Genomic DNA, 18,868 nt, shown 5'->3' with positions numbered 1-18,868 from the left:
TTTCAGTTTGAAACTTATTTATTAATCAACATCAAACAATTACATGTATATATAGTTAACATATATATGTACAATAAAACACTGAATATGAAGCACTCATAGTACATAATAAATGTATGGTAAAAAAATTAACAAAAAAATCTTATGAGCTTTGTAACCCCATAAAAATACTACTTCTTTGCATTGCTCTGTACTTGTTCTTATTTTCAACATAAATGGCCACAAATTAATAAGTTCCAAAATGTTTACATTTTACGTGCAAATAAAATAGCAAAAAGCCACTAATGTTACACATATATGAAGTAGTACATTTTCTAAATATGGCATTTTACAATAGACAAACCTACGGAAGCGTATTGGGGGACATAGAAAAAATAAAATTGGCAGTAAACTTTTTTTTCAAAGTCGAAATTTTGACTTTTCAAATCTCGAAATTTTGACTTTAACTTGAAATTTTGACTTAAACTTGAAATTTTGACTTTCTAAAATCTTGAAATTTCGACTTTTTGAAAAGTCGAAATTTTCACTTATTTTGAAACTCGAAATTTTCACTTATTTTGAAACTCGAAATTTCGACTTATAAAAAGTCGAAATTTCCATCTTAAGGAGGCTCGCGGGTATAAGATTTTCAGAAAAAATTAAACATTAATTTTTCATTACAAATTTTATTGATTACCTTAAGTAGCTGTTACTTTATCATATGGTACAAAAATCATTCCAAAACATCAATTCGTGTTGGCCCCAGCGGACTTTTAAAATGTAGATATCATTGAAAAAGCTTCAAATTATCTCCCTTTGGTGCAAAAATGCCATTTTTTTTGCATTAAAATTGAAATATCTCTTTTAACTCATCGGTGACCTATATTTTTTATTGTTGTTTTCGAATAAGCTGTACATCGACTAAATAATTGTAAAATTTTAGCGATTTCTGTAATTTAGTTCTTTTTTTATTTCGATATTGCCGCTATTTCTCCTATTAGTTCAACAGAAAAAAAGGACATTAACAAAAATGTATGCTCCTTTCGAATGCAGATTGTTAGCGTAAATGAACGGTGACCCCATTTTTTATTTCATTTTTCTATTAAGTGTAAGATAAAGTTCATTTATAGAAAAATATAGAGAAATCCTATATTAAATAAAAAATTTCATTTAGACCCGCGAGCCCCCTTAAACTCGAAATTTCGACTTTTTTAAAACTCGAAAATTCTACTTTTTTAAAACTCGAAATTTCGACTTATTTAAAACTCGAAAGTTCAACTTATTTTAAACTCAAAATTTCGACTTTTTTAAAACTCGAAATTTCAACTTTTTTTTTAAATCGAAATTTCAACTTTTTTTTAAATCGAAATTTCGACTTTGATCTCAAAATTTCGACTGTTGAAATCTCGAAATTTTGACTTTTTCTAAGTACTTTTAAAACTTTGATGTTGGTATTTAAACACAGTTATTACAATTTTAGAAGTAGACATGGACGCAAATTCTTAAAGCGTCATCCACACATTTTGGCAATTTATATTCAGAAATTGGTTTTGTTCTTAAATTAAGATATGGATTAGCATTTAGTATTGAATTCGGAAAGAACATACATGCATGTTGACAGAAAAAAAATGTTTTCCCATATCCATGTTTTAGTTCCCACGACACTGTCATAGGATCGTCAGATCTGAGAACATTTAGCATCGCAGTTTCAAAGGCCTGTTTGGTTTCCCAATAGCAAGTCACTGACTTTGCCTTGTTTAAACAATGGTAAATTAAGAAGCCAAAAATGCCATGCATATTCAGGACGACAAATGAGCTGCTCGGTTTTCTAGTTTGGGAATTTTGAAATAATGGTTCTTTTTTCTGGAACATTGATTAATATCTAAAAGTTGGCATTCTTATGACACAACTATTAACCCTTGTCTTTATATATCAGACTGTTGAATAAAAGTATGTCGTAATATAGGTGTGTCGGAATAACGGGGTTGTCGTGATACGCATATCTGAAGTCCAGACTTGAAATATGTATTTGAACGTGAAACATATTTTACTTATTCTTCGGCAAGAACAAGATTTTCTATCTAAAATAACCTTTTTAAAATGCTTTAGTTTATTAAAATATGCTTATCAAGTTTATGATGTATATGGCTCTCCGCTTGCTGATATAAATGACTGTGAATGTGGTAATCGCAAACGTATAAATACTAAGGAAAAGCCGAAATTTTGAGTTTAAAAAAGTCGAAATTTTGAGTTTAAAATAAGTCGAAATTTCGAGTTCTAAAAAAGTCGAAATTTTGAGTTTAAAATAAGTCGAAATTTCGAGTTCTAAAAAAGTCGAAATTTTGAGTTTAAAATAAGTCGAAATTTCGAGTTCTAAAAAAGTCGAAATTTGAGTTTAAAGTGGAAATTTCGACTTTTTATAAAGTCGAAATTTCGAGTATTAAAAAAGTCAAAATTTCGACTTTTCCAAAAAAAAAATTCAAGATTTTAGAAAGTCAAAATTTCAAGTTTAAGTCAAAATTTCGAGATTTGAAAAGTCAAAATTTCAAGTTATAGTCAAAAAAGTTTACTGCCAATTTTATTTTTACTATGTCCCTAATACGCTTGCGTACAAACCAAAATGTGACAATTTTATGAAATTTCTATGTTTTAAGCATTATACACCAGTTCATACTAGTTCATGTTAACGTAATGAGAAAAAAAACTGTGTTTAAAAAATATTGTTAAAATTTCACGATGTCACTACATGAAAAATGATCAATTTGACATTCTACAGCTTAAAATAATAATACCCATTTGCATACAAATATAAAGGCATGTACAGTGCTATGAAATTTAATAAAAACCTTAGATAAGCCGTTTGTGTTTCAATATAAAAAAAAAAATATGTGGTATGATTGCCAATGAGACAACTCTCCACATTTTGAAAGATATAAACTATCGCAAATAGAAACTACAGGGAAAAAGAGAAAAAATACTTTCAATTACTTTTTAGTAGTTTATGAGTGTCCTTCTACGGAACAGTGATACCTCTTTAATATATATTTTAGATTTTATACAAGAAGTGTATGTCAGAAGAAATGTGTTTACATTTGTAGACTTCATCTTGAAGATTACAGAGATTACTAAACTTACTGTAATGAAAAGTACAGACATGCAATTCAATACAAAGTGCAATACCTGAATGATAGTAAAGCTATGGATAAAGAACGATCAAATGTCATGGTTGCACGGAAAGGGTAAATGTTTCACCAAGGAATGCATTGATTAACGATTTTATGTTTTTGCTGTAGCTTTAAGCGTTTGAACACTAAACGTGGTTGATGTATTGCTAGTTTAAAATGTAATGTTGGTAGTTTCCGCCCCTAAATGTGTGTTTGTGTATGTTGTTTATGGAGGTTTTTCATCAGGAACTCAACACGCTAATCTATTTTACAATTGCTTAGCTGTGGAATGGATTCTAAAACTTCTTTTCTCTCTATTATTTAAAAGAAATAACATATATTTTTTAGAGGGACGGAATTGTTTTCGCACTTTCAGATAGAAAAACAAAAACAAAGTATTTTCATCGTGAAGACGATCGCCTGACTGTTGTTGATTCTGACGATGCTGGAGATGATATCGTCGACGACTTCGACGATGTGGAATGATGTCTAACTAGGGGTGATGGTGAATTATTTCGACGACCAGCTAATTCTTTCTCATATTTTTCGTTTGCCTCTCTTGTTATTCGTTGTAAATAGTCTCTAGCATAGGTACCATAATGACTCATTGGAGACATTGGAGACTGATCAGCTCCTAACTTTGGTGGCAGAGGTGGAATATCAACAGCTGAAAAAGCAAAACAATAATTGATTTCTAGCATGCTGGGTAAAATTGTATGAAATATTTTGAAAGTTTTGGTGAGTAATCAACCCACATCTCCTCCCGTACATGACTTATTGAAGTATTGGTATGCTAAGTGTCTCAATCCGAGTTCCTGACATTGTTTGTTTTGAAACAAAATTCCCCACTTTACACTTCAAAATGTGAGTAAAAGCCAGGCTAAGAATAAGTACAAAGCCCTCACTCACTATCTTTATAGCTCATTGGATGTTTTTTTAACACAAAAAGCAACAGAGTAACACAATGGTGCATGTTCTAATGTACAGTTACCCTTTGTAGTGTCAGATTAATTGTTTACATACCTTTGTATGGGTTGATCATTCCTGCAAATGGAAGGACTGGAGGGAAGCCCATCGGAAGTCGGGGTGCCCATGGGAACATTGTAGATCGCACCGATGAAAAGGCTGATGGTCCAAGACCAAAAGGATGAGGAACCATTGGGTAATGATCAAGTCTATGACGCCAGACGTCGAACATGCGCACTATGTTCTTTTCTTGTTTCCTCCATTTTGCTCTTCTGTTTTGAAACCACACCTGTAAAATAAAGTATATTTATTAGTTATATTAAAGCATAAATGTATACCGTGCTAAATATATCTCCCTGTTTCACTAACAGTTATGTTTGAAGAAAATAATATTGAGATAAAATACTAATGGTTTACTTTTTATAAATTATGACTTGGATGAACATTTGTCTAATTGGCACATATACCACGTCTTCGTACATCAATGTAAAGACAAGGTACAAACGTACCTCACTTTTCCACACAATTTCAGACTATATTTTTTCCTTTAAAATATAGTTTCCCCGGACAAAATTCATGCAATTTTTAGATCAATTTTTTCTTTGCATAGAATCTTTACGATTTCCATTTATCTATTCCATTATACTTTTTTTTATATAAATAATTGAGATTGTGATAGGCCTAATATTTTTTTTTTATTATTTCAGTAATGACACTTATTCAACATTTAAGGCAAACTCCTCGTGAATTTTGGAGATTTTGTGCATGTGTGTATGTATCCAGTCATAGACTGATATCGAGAATCGAGTTGACCCTTGACGGTTAGAAAAACCAAAACAAGTGATTACGTGAATTTTAATATAAGCTATTTAGAAAGGCTAATTATCCTTTTAACGTTCTGATCCTATAATAATTGGTGAATTACTTTACAAAATCACAGATTAAATCTATAAATTATGTAGAATTAAAATTTAATTCATAAAGTAATTTTTGAATTAATACATTGCAATATTTTGTAAATCTTATTACTATAGGAAAATATCCGTTCAGTTCCTAAGTCCATATTTTAATGATACAAATCTTAACCTTTATAAAACGTATGTATAGGATTAGAGTATTAAAAATAAAATCCGATAATACTCATTATCTTCCAAAAGTTTAAGTAAATGTCGAGACTTGTAGAAATTGAAATAGAGCTTGTACATGTGGTGATGTTATTGTCAGCCAAACGGTCACTTTTGGTTTTATGGAATTATATAGTGTAATTCATTTTTTTTTTTATTGTTTTTTTCTTTTTTGCTTTGCTTTCCTGTTTATTTTTATTTCAAAGTTTGTTTATTTTCATTTTATGGTGATTCGTATTTTTTTATTACGTTTTTTTTTCCTGTTGTTTTCTTATTTGGACATATCAATGATCATCAATGTTTTACGGTCAATTGACATATCCAAATACACCAAAAACAATGACAACTCGATCGCCGTGTTCTACTATCAGTCAGGTCTGGTGTGCCCCGTGCATATGACCTGAAAAAAGACACTAATCAAACTGGAAAAAAATAGTAAATTTGGTCAGTCGAATGTTGACAGATAAATTTCTGTGTTCGACGAATTCTCTTACATTACGGAAATGCTTCAGGATTAGGTAATTGCTCAAATGTAGCATTTCATGTTCTACAAGTGTATGTTTATGGCAACAATTCAAATATACAGACTTATTTCTATAATCCAATAGATTTGTCTAATTAGCATTTTATTAAGCTTGTTACTATTATGAATGTGTGAAACATAATCTTATTATACTACGGTTCTTATTTTTTTCGCGATTAACATTATAGTACCGGATTATTTGTTCTAAATCTATATTCGAGGTCTTATATAGAGCGTGTGTCAGAAACTTAAAACTTCTATAAAATCAAAAACTTCAATAGTGCACGTGCCATGTCGTCTGCAAATGCATTAAAATGCACTTCTCAACAAACTCTGTTCCTATTATCACAAATGAATATTGTATTGTTTTTGTTTTCTATGATGCATGGTATTGATTGATTTAGCTATTGCTACAGCTATTTTTAAGTTCATTGTTGACTTTTTGAACTAATACTTCCTTAAGGTGGTACCCAACACCTTGACTAAAATTAATTTGGCTCGTTTAATTTTCATAACATTTTGACATAATATTTACTTTCACCTTTTGAAAAAAAATATCAAATATCAAAAAATTTGAACCAATCACTTTCTTGGAAAAAAATGGTTGGATACATAGCAGTTTGACAAACACTCATTTTGATCATTGAGGAGCTTAATATTTGCAAAACAATACAACGTGATTAAAACGTTTAGCTGATTTTACAGAGTTATCTCCTTGTAGTGTAAGGTACCACCTTAACAAAATAATTGAAAAATTATAACTTTATATTGTCATTAAACATGATTGAAACAGACCGTTTAAGATGTGCATATAGTGCATCGTAACATGTACTCTTTTACTTATCATCATAAACAGCATCGATGGAAAATTATCAGAATAAAGAAAAAACATATGGAAAATGTGTCAATGACACGCAGAATATGCCACATAGACATTGTGTATAAATTTCATTAAAATTGATTGGGTCAAACTAAAGTTAGAAAACGGGAACTAATTTTGGGACGTACGTACAGACGGGGGGGCGTTCTGACGGACAGCTTACTTCTGCCTTTTTACGCCAAACAGACTCTTATTTACTAAATGAAGAAAAAAATCAGATAGGTCATTAAAAAAAAACAGTAGACAAGAAACATTTATTTCGGAAATACATGACGTAGATGGTAAGTATGACCAATTGTCAATTCTGAAAGCATCAGTTTGACTAATATAATAATGCGATATAAGTTTTGTTTGGATATTATGAAGTAGTACTTGATTCTCTGCAAAGTAGTGGACTGTATAACAAATGGGCAAATATTTCTTGTAATTGTTATGTAATAATTACTCTTTACTTCACAGCATTTTAACAAGAACAAAATTTCTTGTTGAAATATTTGCATATAAAGTTTAAACAATTATCAAAATGCTCATAGTGATAGTAACCCGAACAATCCAATACAGTCGTTTTATTTCGACTGACTACACTAAACCCTCAAGAACATTTCTGGCTCAGTGTACAACTTGTTTACGAGATGTGGTCTTTTATCAAAGTACGTCTTGTTGAGAACGGATCTACGTATGCTCGTATCATTTGCATAGTGTTAGAGTCATTTTCGGCTCTTTTGAAATGTTTTCATATATAGTGGACATTTCAAACCCAGCAACCGTAATGTAACGCTATTTCGTCATATTTCAACATTCACTACATAAGATCTGCGAAAATTTAACACTTAATGTACCGAATGGTTTTGTATTCAAAACAGATTAATTTGCCCAGTTTCGTAAAATTCCTTGATAAAAGGAATGTTTATATCAGTCTTGTTAACATTGTACCAGGATTAAATTATTTATTGAAAAAAAAATCCTATGAACATTGATAAATAGTTTTGTGGACTTAAGAAGAAGAATAGCATTAAATTTTAATAGTGCTGGTCGATTAGATCATTGCCACTTGACGCGATAATCGGCCACTAATTAGTTGATCATAGCGATGGCTTCGGGAAAGACAGCTTGCATTTTCATCATCGGACTACCGACACAGCGGGAAACCATTTGCGGACAAAACATGTTTAAAATCCGACAGCTTTTATTATTTGTCAACAGTTGTGATCATTTGTAGCAATTATTTCCTCTGATTGAAATATAACAAACAAGATGCGAGGACAATGACAACTGTAACTAATCCGCTTAAAAACCACAATAATAAAATGATGAAATTTGAAGAAATTTTCTAAAAACGAGTTTATTGGGTTTTATGTTTTCGATGGTTTAAGCTGATTAATTCGGGTTTTAGTTACATTTTATGTTTCTTTCAAATTAACTGTACATTAGAGAAATGAAATTTTGAAATGTACATGTGTCATCAAATTAAATTTTCTAATTTTAATACGTTTTTTATTGAAACCGTGAAAATTTGCAAATCGTAATCATCCATGATAATAGACCCTGGTTTGAAAAACTTTAAATAGAAAATAATTTCAATAGAAAAAACCCAACGGCATCGTTAATGACAAAACTGATATATAACACACAGAAGCCAACGAAAACAACTAAATGATAGGCTAATGGCGATAGGTATATGCACATACATAATGTGGCGGGATAAAACATGTCTCACGGTGAGCGACAAACCCTTCAATAAACTGTGACAATGGTGTAACCGCACTACATTGGAATAAGTTGTTAAAATCGTTTGTAACTGTATAAACTCACCAGATCGACACGAAACAGAAAAAAACCCAAGAAAGACAAATTAAGACATACGACACATAGTTTTGATCAAAGAGCACTTGCAGTTACTGAAAGTCAACCAAAAGCCAATAATAATAATAATGATAACGTATCAATCAGTACACATACAAGGGATTTAGTTTTAGGTAGATCATAAGTATATATATTTTGAGACAGAATTTTCTTATAATTTGCCAAAATGAAGATTTTACTATGCTTTTTTCAAAAATATAATAAAAAAGTAAGTGTCAACGTGCTATTTGTAAAGCTATGAGTCGTTAAAAAATGCCTAAATACGGTTAGAGTGTTCATGAAAAAAACACATTTGTGCGCATAAAAAAAATTCTGAGATCGAATTTTAAAATAAATTGTGAGAAGAGAGGTTTTATAATATGTTTTTTTTTTTTAAGAAAATGAAAAGAAAAAATAGTGTCACCGAATGTGTTTTCTTGCTACAAGTAAAAATTGTAAAAAAAAATATTTAGTCCAGTTTATTTTTGTTTACCCAAAGAGTTATCTCCCCTCAAATGGCTCATTTGAAAAAAATATTTCTAAAAACCCCAAAAAAATAAATTTGTTTAAGTAGTTTGACTAATACAATAAATCAGCTAGTTTTCTTTATATAAATAAATAGTCTCACCATTAAATTGCAAGTCTGTCTCCACATTTGCAGATTTGGGCAAATAACTAGACTGATGTCAGTGTACTGTGATTGTACAATCCAAGATGGCAGTATACCAAGAATTTGCCTTGAAAAACATGACATTGTACGATACCAAAACAAAATTTAAAAATATCGACAAAGTTTTTAAGCAGGCTCGAGGTTATAAAAATTTCAGAAAAAAATCAAACATTTGTTTTTCATTACAAATTTTATTTATTTCCTTTTTGTAGTTGTTACTTTATCATATGGTACAAAAATCATTCAAAACAATCAATGCGTGTTGGCCCCAGATGACTTTTAAAATGTATACATCATTAAAAAAGTTCCAAATTATCTCCCTTTGGTGGAAACATGCCATTTGTTGGCTTTAAAATTGAAATATCTTTTTCAACTCATCGGTGACCTATCTTTTTGAATATAATTTCCATATAAGCTGTACTTTAACTAAATTATTGTAAAATTTGAGCGATTTCTGTAATAAATTTCTTATTTTATTTCGATATTACCTTTATTTCTCCTATTACTTCAACAGAAAAAAAAACACCTATACAAAAATGTATGCTTCTTTCGAAGGCAGATTGTGACTGAGCGCAAATGAACGGTGACCCCACTTTTTTATTTTATTTTTCTATTAACTATAAGATAAAGTTCATTTATAGAAAAATATAGAGAAATCCTATATAAATGATTTAGACCCGCGAACCCCCTTAAATATAAATAAACACTGATGCTAGGTAATCTTATTTCAAAAACCGCATGCAGATATCTATATACATGGTTCTTTTCTGTTTTATTGTTCTGTAAAAATATAAAATGTTTGGTTGTTGCCTTTCACTGAAGTTTATCTCGCATCTCCGCTAAGTCATATATTTTATTTTTTTAATTTTCAAATTGAGGTATCACTATTCAGTTTTTATTGTTTTATTAAATTTTATTGTTCTCTCTTAGGTTGACTATTTTAAAACTCTCTGTACGTCTTATTGTAAATCAATAGCTTAGTCCATCAAAAGTATTTCTTCTGTAAAATTGTAAAAAGTACAAATTTATGATCTAGCATCCCCTTGGCTATTTGTATCTTTAGTGAAATTAAGCCTATCTAATCAATTAACCATACCGAATGTCTCCTAGAATTGTCTTCATACAGATGTTGATATCGTGAATATTCCCTACAATTATGGCTTATTAGTTCGTCTCAATTACAACTAATTAGATATAATTGAATGGTCGTTTGTCCGAAATGTCCAGAAAATTATTTGATTTCATATATTGGTCACCTGCTTCATTTTCTTAACGATTAAAAAAAGATTCTGATGCGATAGAAAGAAATGGCAAGTTTTTTGTATACGTCAATGACAATGAGACAACAATCAATATGCCTCCCCCCCCAAAAACAAAACAAAAAAAACCCAAACTACAACAAAGCACCAAATATTTAGTGGCTATCACAACTAAAAACCTAAATACTTCCACTCTTGTGACTGCAAAGTAAATGAAATAGATATAATTTATATCAGGTGTTTTTAGAGCCCGTAAATTTAGTTGCGAGCTATAAAAGGTGAGCAATCATTTGAATAAACTCGTTCTAGAGATTGTCATAAAAAGTACGATAACAAAAATACCGAAGTCCAAGGAAATTCCTTTATCAAACAGGCATTCCTAATGTAGAAACCTGGAATTATAGGTAAACCTCTCACTTGTATGACAATCGCATATAATTCCATTATATTGACAACACTGTGTGAGAAAAATAAACAGACATATTTAGGTAAAATGTAAAAAAAAAAATAGGGGGGGGGGTACAGTACTCTAAAAAATTGGGGAACAGCAGTCTACTTTGTGTTATAATCTGAATCACTATGAAAAATGTTCTTTAACAAACAAAAAAATGGCATATAGACACTCGATGGAAAAAGTATACATAGACAAACATGAAATTCGAGAATACAAAAATGACCACGCCAAAAGTATTTTACCCAAAAATGAGCTTAAGAATCTATATCTCAATACCATCATGTTTTATTTGTGAATTTGATACGGAATATCTATCAACACGGTCTTGGTATCTTACAATGAACTGGTTCATCAACTTTCTTCTCCCGAAACTGATTACGTTTTATAAAGTCGGAGCGGCAGCTGCAAGCTCTTGAATACCGGAAAGTGTTGGGAAATGGATATCCTATATGCAGATTAAAATGGTACATTGATGCTTAGGTGGGAATTTATAATTATATCAAAATTAAAATAGTCTTGTTTGTCAAAGATTCTGATGGTGAGATGACCAATTATGTCAAATTCGAGGTACAAGTCTAAAAATGAAGCGGAGGAAGAAGTATGACGGCTTGCACAAAGTTGGCGGCAACTGTAAAATGTGCTTTTAAAAGATTTTTATTCAACCTTGTTTAAAATATCTTTTAAACAGGAAGCTTTAATATATAAAGTATGAAACGAACTTAGAGAAAACGGCAAAAATATGTGTAACTTGTAACATCAAATAAACATAAAATAGATTTTTTGACCTAAAATTTGTACAAATTCAACATATTGACCCGCATTTTCGTATGACAGAATTTTTCGGATTCGGACAATAAGTTATACGAAATATACCCAAAAAAAATAAAAAACGGCCATGGTGAATGAGTTTGGAACGAAGTTCGTATATGTGTAAGAAGTAGTAATTTGGAAGGATTGATATTCGAAAAAGGAAGAATCGACAAGAAAAAATATGTAATTGCTATTCTTTTTATATTTAAGAAATGACTGTAATATTGTTTCTGTCTCTGAAGAAATAACATAAAAATTTGGTGCCCACTGAATAACGCGCGTAGCGGTTTATTTAACAATGTGCACCACATTTTTTTATGTTATTTCGAATAGACAGAAAAAATATTACAGTCATTTCTTATAATTTAATTCTTAATTACACCTTATGTAAGAATCTGGGGTTTTGATTGGTTAATAGCCAGTGTATTTTTCACCAATTTACTGTTATCAAATGAATATCGTTCATTTTTAACGCCGCCGGGGTATTTGCTAAAAGGATATGCCTTTTTTACCCTCTCTGCCGTGGTATTTTGAACAGATATATCATGTTAAGGAGGGGTATTTGCGAAAAATACCAGTCGAGAGAATGTTAAATTTCACGAGCCGTAAGGCGAGGGAAATTCATTCCTCAAGACTGGTATTTTTCGCAAATACCCCTCAATAACATGATATATCTGTTTAATTACACCGAATGTTAATGTACTAAAACGCATTGATGATCGTGACGTTACAAGCGTCCAGTCGGATAGAGTATTTTTTGGCAAATACCACGGCAGAGAGGGTAAAAAAGGCATATCCTTTTAGCAAATACCCCGGCGGCGTTAAAAATGAACGATATTCATTTGATAATTCCATTATAAATCGCAGAAAACCATGAAAAAATGTTGATGACGTCACGGTCACATGACTAAATTAGGTCTTTGAGCTGATAACCAAATAACGTCAGCCAATTAGAAGACGCGTTACATCCAAAATTAAATTATTTCAAAATAACTCGATATTCTAAATGTGCATATCAAGAGGTTTAAAAAAAAAAAAACCCTGCAAAATATGAATGATTTTAACGCTATTTTCTGAATAGTATCCCCGACATAGTCGTTAATAATTTCCATTACACTGCTCTTAGCATATATTTATCTATATTTCCAGAATGTGTATTTGCCTCACTTCCATGTTAAAAAGAGGAGTATAATGAATGTTTATATTTAAAGTAATGCGATAAACTAAGTGTCCAGTGTTTTTGTTACGCTTACGTTTTCTAGAGGGGGGATGCCGACGACGTAAATGATTTCAGTTATTTGAAGACGTTACGTTTGTGGACTCAGATTTATGCACGCCGTCGAATCTGTTGTTTCTTTAATTTCAAATTATAGGGGATATTGTTTGGATTGTTGATGGAAAGAACTTCATCAATATGTGTACACTGTGAAATTGAACTATCTGACTCTTTTTGGTCTTTTGTTTTTCAAGGAACTCTGACTCATATGAAAATAAAAAGAGGTCGGCAAGGAGACGATCGCATGTCACTTCGTTCCCATAGGAATGCCGTCCGGCAATTTGTTGAAAACTTGAGTCTGGCTACCTCCCAATCTAATGCATAAGTTGTCCATAAGAAACTTTATTAAAATGCTAAAATCTTTGAATAAAGGTTTTTATCGGTACTAGCATCGATTTAAAAATTCAAAACATAACTAATGTGTATTTCTTTGAATTTAACCAAACACCTATAAGGTATAAACCCCCTAATTCAAGCCTCAATTGCGTTCCCTGTGTTAAATTCAGTCATTTCCAGGTTTTAGCCATTTTGGCATTTGACAGTCACTTCATTTTCAATACTATATTTTAGCCTGGATCATGATGAAAAAACTCAGCATGTGATTGCATGTTAGAGAACGATTTTTCCCGGAAGTGCAACAACAGGTACTTCGGGTTCTGTTCTGTGAAACAGACAAAACATGCCATTATGTTTCAATATCATACATTCTACAAGTGTTTATAGAGGTTATCATCAGTCCATCAGCTTCCATTTTAATTCATTTTCCAAAATGTCCATAATATTTGAGGGTTTGAATGTGGTTAAATGATTAAAGAATAATGCCCTTAAAAAATGAAGATTAGAGAATAACGGGTAAAAAAATGAAGATTAGAGAAATGCTTGGTCTAATTTTTTGAAGATTAGAGAAAAAAGGGGTTAATTTTTTGAAGATTAGAGAAAAAAAAGGGGTGAAAATTAAATGTTTACAGAATAACAGACCCCCCCCCCATCCAGACCCTCTTATTTTACATATTTTGAGTTACAGCTATCTGTAGGAACTGCTTTTGGTAAGAGCTAAAGGATTTATATATTAGGGGTCAAATGATGGTTTTAGTAATTAGACATTTTTGAAGATTTTGCATTGCTTAATCTCTTTGCTATTTACAGTTTTTAGATTTAGGAAGATGTGGTGTGAGTGCCAATGAGACAACTCTCCATCCAAATAACAATTTATAAAAGTAAACCATTATAGGTCAATGTACGGCCTTCAACACGGAGCCTTGGCTCACACCGAACAACAAGCTATAAAGGGCCCCAAAATTACTAGTGTAAAACCATTCAAACGGGAAAACCAACGGTCTTATCTATATTAAATTTTAAAAAAAAGAGAGAAACGAGAAACACGTATAAATCACACAAACAAACGACAACTACTGTACGTCAGATTCCGGACTTAGGACAGGTGCAAACATTTGCAGCGGGATTAAACGTTTTAATGGATCCAAACCTGAATTAATAGCATAAAACATCACAACATAGAAAAACACACGGTTAAATATCAATTGGCAGGCTTAACTCAATCAAAAAACGTACATTAATACACTTTTTTTTGTGTCTAAAAAGTTAATTGAAGTTTTAAATCAATATGCACAAATGCTAAATTGATTGATTGTTTTTTTTTTGTATGTCCAGTGGCAAGTTTCATGTATGTTCAGGACGAGAACAAATAAACAAAGAATATAATAGGTAAATCATGTAATAGGGGTCGAATGGGATGACCGTTGACAAATTGGACCTCGTTATATTTGTAGGATATATAGTGATGGTGTCAAAATATTAAAAAATAATTTGCATTTTACCAAAATGATATATTTAACTTCAAAAGGGGGAGAGTTTTTTTTCCTAAAAAAAGTATTCTGATCCCAAATTAAAAAAAACTAAATCTGGTCATGCAGACGACAAAAACAAATATGTTGAATCCATATTTTCCAATACCTTATAGTGTCAAATTTTGAAGAAAAAAAATTGATTGATAGCGTCGAAAAACTAGATAAAAAAAATGTTCGCGCATTGTTCAAAAAAAATCTGACTCAGAAAAAAAGCACAATTCCCATTTTTGAAGCTGCTCCCTGAGACAGTAATTTAAAAGTTAGAAGAGTCTCTGACATACCTGAACTCTGGCTTCTGTAAGATCAACTTTGTCGGCTATCTGTTCTCTAAGGGTACAATCTGGGTAGTGGGTATGTTGGAAGATGGCTTCAAGTTCACGGAGTTGTTCGGCTGTGAATGTCGTTCTATTTCTTCTCTGCTTTTTTGGAGATGAAACTCCGTCAGGCCCGTATTCAAAACCAGGAGAATCTGCAGAAAAAAATCACACAATAATGTTCATATTTTATACCTATATTCATGTATATAATATATAACAAAAATCCAAAGTAAAGGGGAAAAAATTTATATCAATACAAAGAGAAAAATAAGATATTCAGCAGGTTGATTAGTTTGAGTATGCTTTCAGTAACTACTAGCATATTCAGTATTATATATTATTAGTTTTTTTGGTGTTTTTTTGTGCCTTATTGTTATTTCTAAACCGTTCTTTTAAAGTTAAGGGAGTTTTCTTATTCCGATTTTGATTGATAAATGTCAATTTTTGACTATATCTGTTGAACTTATTCGCATGTTTTTTAGACTCTGGACAATTTAAAGCTTGGTATGCTCCTGATATTGTACTGGCCTTTTATATATATTTCGATTATTTCTGCTGTTGGGTTGTAGTATCATTGTCCGTATATCACACAAACGGGGTCTGCTCGATTATTAAAGTATCTTAAGTTTATGCACACAAAAAACAAGCTGTAATACATTAATGCAAAAGAAACTGTGTTATACATATGCAAAATACTGCTATAAGTTTTAATTGTTGGAATCTTGTGTTTGTCTTCGTTTTTAAAGAACCAATCAAAAGGGGAAGATTTATGAAAAATAGAATAAATAAATGAGGAAGTGTTTTACCAAAAAAATGCACATTTACAAATGCATATTTTTTTTTTAGAACAAGAGGACTCCGTACACTTTTAAAGTCATTTTCCCTAAATGTAGGACAAATTAACTACAAGATGACCCTGAAGATTAACATGAATGAGTAATATAATAGTAAAATTATTTTCATATTTAATCTTTCTTATATATTAGTCACCTTCAAATTATAACGTTAAAATAACTCAACAATGTAAGAAGAAAAATAATAAGTATTTAACCTTTATCAAAAAGTTTAATTTTCTTCATAAACATTTTATGTAGGAACAAATATTAGATTACTACATATAGTTATATTATACGAAATATAAAAGTTAGTTTATTCTTCAGACACCCAAGTCTCCTCTAAGACTAGAACTTGGTAGCGGACTTGTTGCTGAAAAGTCAGTATTTGTGTATGATAGTGTCGATACTTATATCCACGCGACGACACGTGCTTCTGGAGTTAGTTTTGAAGCCAAAGACTAAAAAGCGTTTGAGAACATAAAGTCTCGAAATAGCGACTTGTCCCATGATAATATTATGTTTGTTTACTTCAAGTGCCATAATCAGACTGAAATATCTGGAAAAAAAGTCATTTTGGTTATTTGAACAAACAAAAGTACAAGTATCAAAATTTTACAGTCAAGATTTCACCATAAAATTTTGATATATATTCTTTTGAATGTTTAGAATAAATCAATGATTTATTTTCAAGATATTTCAGACTTTTATAATAGTAAAATTGAAATAAAAAGCATCAAAATTCCATACTCGATTCGCATATCTTTATTCAAAGAGAGGGACCTGTTTCATTGATTCCGACCAGAAAATAAAACCACTGAGGTTATATAACCTCCTTTAAATAACTTCGAGTCAATCAAAATTTGCTAATATAATTTTAAGCAATTTCATCTGACTGTTTTGGGCTCTGTCAATTAATTTAAAGCAAATTATAAATTAAACTCTTCTTTTTTCTTAGAGAAATAAATACATTAAGTAATTCCAGTACCTTGTCAAAAATATGACAACTGTTTTGCCTTTCGTCTGATGTGTTTTGGCTTTTCATTTTGCGATTTTGATAAGGGACTTTCCCTTTTGAATTTTCCTAAGAGTTTGGTAATTTTGTTGTTTTACTTTTTAGAAGGAGTAGATGAAAAAAAAAATCAAAATTATATTTTTTTTAAATATAAGATTACCTGCATTGTCATCTTCAGAATCAGACCCATCAACAACATCGATCTCTTCATCGTCTGAGCATACTTGTCCGGTCGGTGATATATTTAAACTTTTCGGACGTTGAGGTTTCATTTCGTTTTTCAACAAAGACAGTTCGTTTTCGCACATAGTTAATATCTGTTTCCAATTTTTCTTCAATTATGTAATTAAATAAAACTAAATTGTACGGTTTTTTTATATTATATTTTTACGGATTCTTCTTTTCAAATATACAAATCATCCACAAAATGTACACATTTCTAGATAAAAATTTCGTCCATCCTATGCCGTTCGGTTTTGACTAATCTGAAAATGTTTATGAGATCCTAATTATATTTTAACGATTAGACACGTTACAAGTTAACATTATCCGCTAAATTTTGATTGTTATAAACGAATGGAGCTTTGTAATCTTTGTGCTGTACTAATGAGCGGCATTTAGTTATAACCGCGGATCCCTGCCGAGTCTAGAACGAGGGCAGATTAAGATGGGATCCGCCTCTAAATCGGATCATTTTCAATCTTTAAATCTTTAGAATTATAATGATATGGCACAATATTTTCTTAGACGATACACTAATTTTGTCACATGTTAAGTAATGGTATTTAATTCTTCCCCTGTCTAATATTATTAGAAAAATCTTTGACGCTGATTCGCAGTTTGTTATTTTTGAATTAATTACGGCTTAGTAATTTTAGCGTTGTGGGACATCTTTAAAAGTCAGATTTAAAAAAAAATCTAATTCTCCGATTGTCTAGAAGATAAGTGTCATCTAGCCAAATATCACAAGCAATTTACTGTTGGTCACAATGGGGTCGTAATTATTATTACAAATAATTACTTGTGATCAATTTCTGCACGAAAGTTTACATATCTAATAACGTATCCCTCCTCAATCATAAAATACTGTAATCCATTTGAGAAAAACCCTAGAAAGCTGTAGAATGAGTTTATTGGTCCCCCACCCCACGTAAACATTCCATGAGACATTTTATTTCAATGTGATATATCTTTAAGAAGAGGATAACTATTTAAGCTACTTATCCCGCGAATTTGAAAATGATGCACATTAACAGCAATAAATATCAGATGAACATATAAGCAACTACTATATCATTTGTTATAATTGGACTCGGAACAATCGAATAAATTGTAAAGAAGATTTCGAGGGACAATAAAAAAAACTTAAGCAGATTCGGAAAGGCAGACACCAAGTCAAAAAGACTAACACGAAGAGACTTATAAACGCTAACTGAGACATCACACTAACACGAAGAGACTAATAACGCTAACTGAGACATCACACAGAAAGCTAATAAAAGTTGAGCACCACGCGGTATACGAACACCATAAAAAAAACTTTGTATATTCAATCAAATTCATTAAATACTTAGCCTACATGAAGAAACATTGATATTTGTGTAGTTAAAATAAAGAATGACTGAAACTGCACTTCACAAAAACAGCACTATTTGTTGATTTGCATGGTCGTTTCGTTGTATTCTTATTTTAATTTAATTCTTTATTTATTTAAAGAGGATTGCCAACAGCCAGAGGCTACGCGTGGATCTCCTCAACATAGATATATACAGATTCACAATTATCAAAGTTTTGAATACAAACATGTTAAACACAAGACAAGACAATATGTACAGGACAAGACATACAAATACTACACACCCATCCAATCACTCGCTCATTCTTACTC

At 31.0% G+C, this 18,868-nt stretch overlaps 1 protein-coding gene across 2 annotated transcripts; it reads right to left on the bottom strand.

The window, feature by feature from the left end:
- LOC139501546 (retina and anterior neural fold homeobox protein 2-like) lies at positions 1–18,210 on the bottom strand. 2 transcript variants are annotated; one of them, XR_011658600.1, is made up of 5 exons: positions 17,141–18,210; positions 15,097–15,284; positions 4,167–4,398; positions 2,596–3,810; positions 1–343 (listed from the first exon to the last, which is right to left on the bottom strand). XR_011658600.1 is itself a non-coding variant. In XM_071290660.1 (4 exons), the coding sequence occupies exons 1-4, from the start codon at positions 17,286–17,288 to the stop codon at positions 3,545–3,547; spliced, it is 834 nt and encodes a 277-aa protein (XP_071146761.1). In that variant the 5' UTR covers positions 17,289–18,210; the 3' UTR covers positions 1,464–3,544. The 2 variants fall into 2 exon arrangements, 1 of the variants encoding a protein (XP_071146761.1); XM_071290660.1 differs by lacking the exon at positions 1–343 and having other exon boundaries at positions 1,464–3,810.
- Positions 18,211–18,868: the final 658 nt, after the last annotated feature.

This window comes from Mytilus edulis, chromosome 13 (genome assembly GCF_963676685.1).
Source record: "Mytilus edulis chromosome 13, xbMytEdul2.2, whole genome shotgun sequence".
Taxonomy (NCBI): Eukaryota; Metazoa; Mollusca; class Bivalvia; order Mytilida; family Mytilidae; genus Mytilus; species Mytilus edulis.
Note: the sequence above shows the minus strand (reverse complement) of the source record. Positions and strands in the feature narration are given on the sequence as shown.

What these genes read in the sequence shown, in the direction of transcription:
- LOC139501546 (XM_071290660.1), bottom strand. Translation starts at nt 17,288, where the DNA reads ATGTGCGAAAACGAACTGTCTTTGTTGAAAAACGAAATGAAACCTCAA. An exon ending in TTCTGAAGATGACAATGCAG is followed by an intron (nt 15,285 to 17,140) that starts GTAATCTTATAT and finishes TTTTTTCTGCAG; the next exon opens with ATTCTCCTGGTTTTGAATAC. An exon ending in AATGATCAACCCATACAAAG is followed by an intron (nt 3,811 to 4,166) that starts GTATGTAAACAA and finishes TTGCTTTTTCAG; the next exon opens with CTGTTGATATTCCACCTCTG.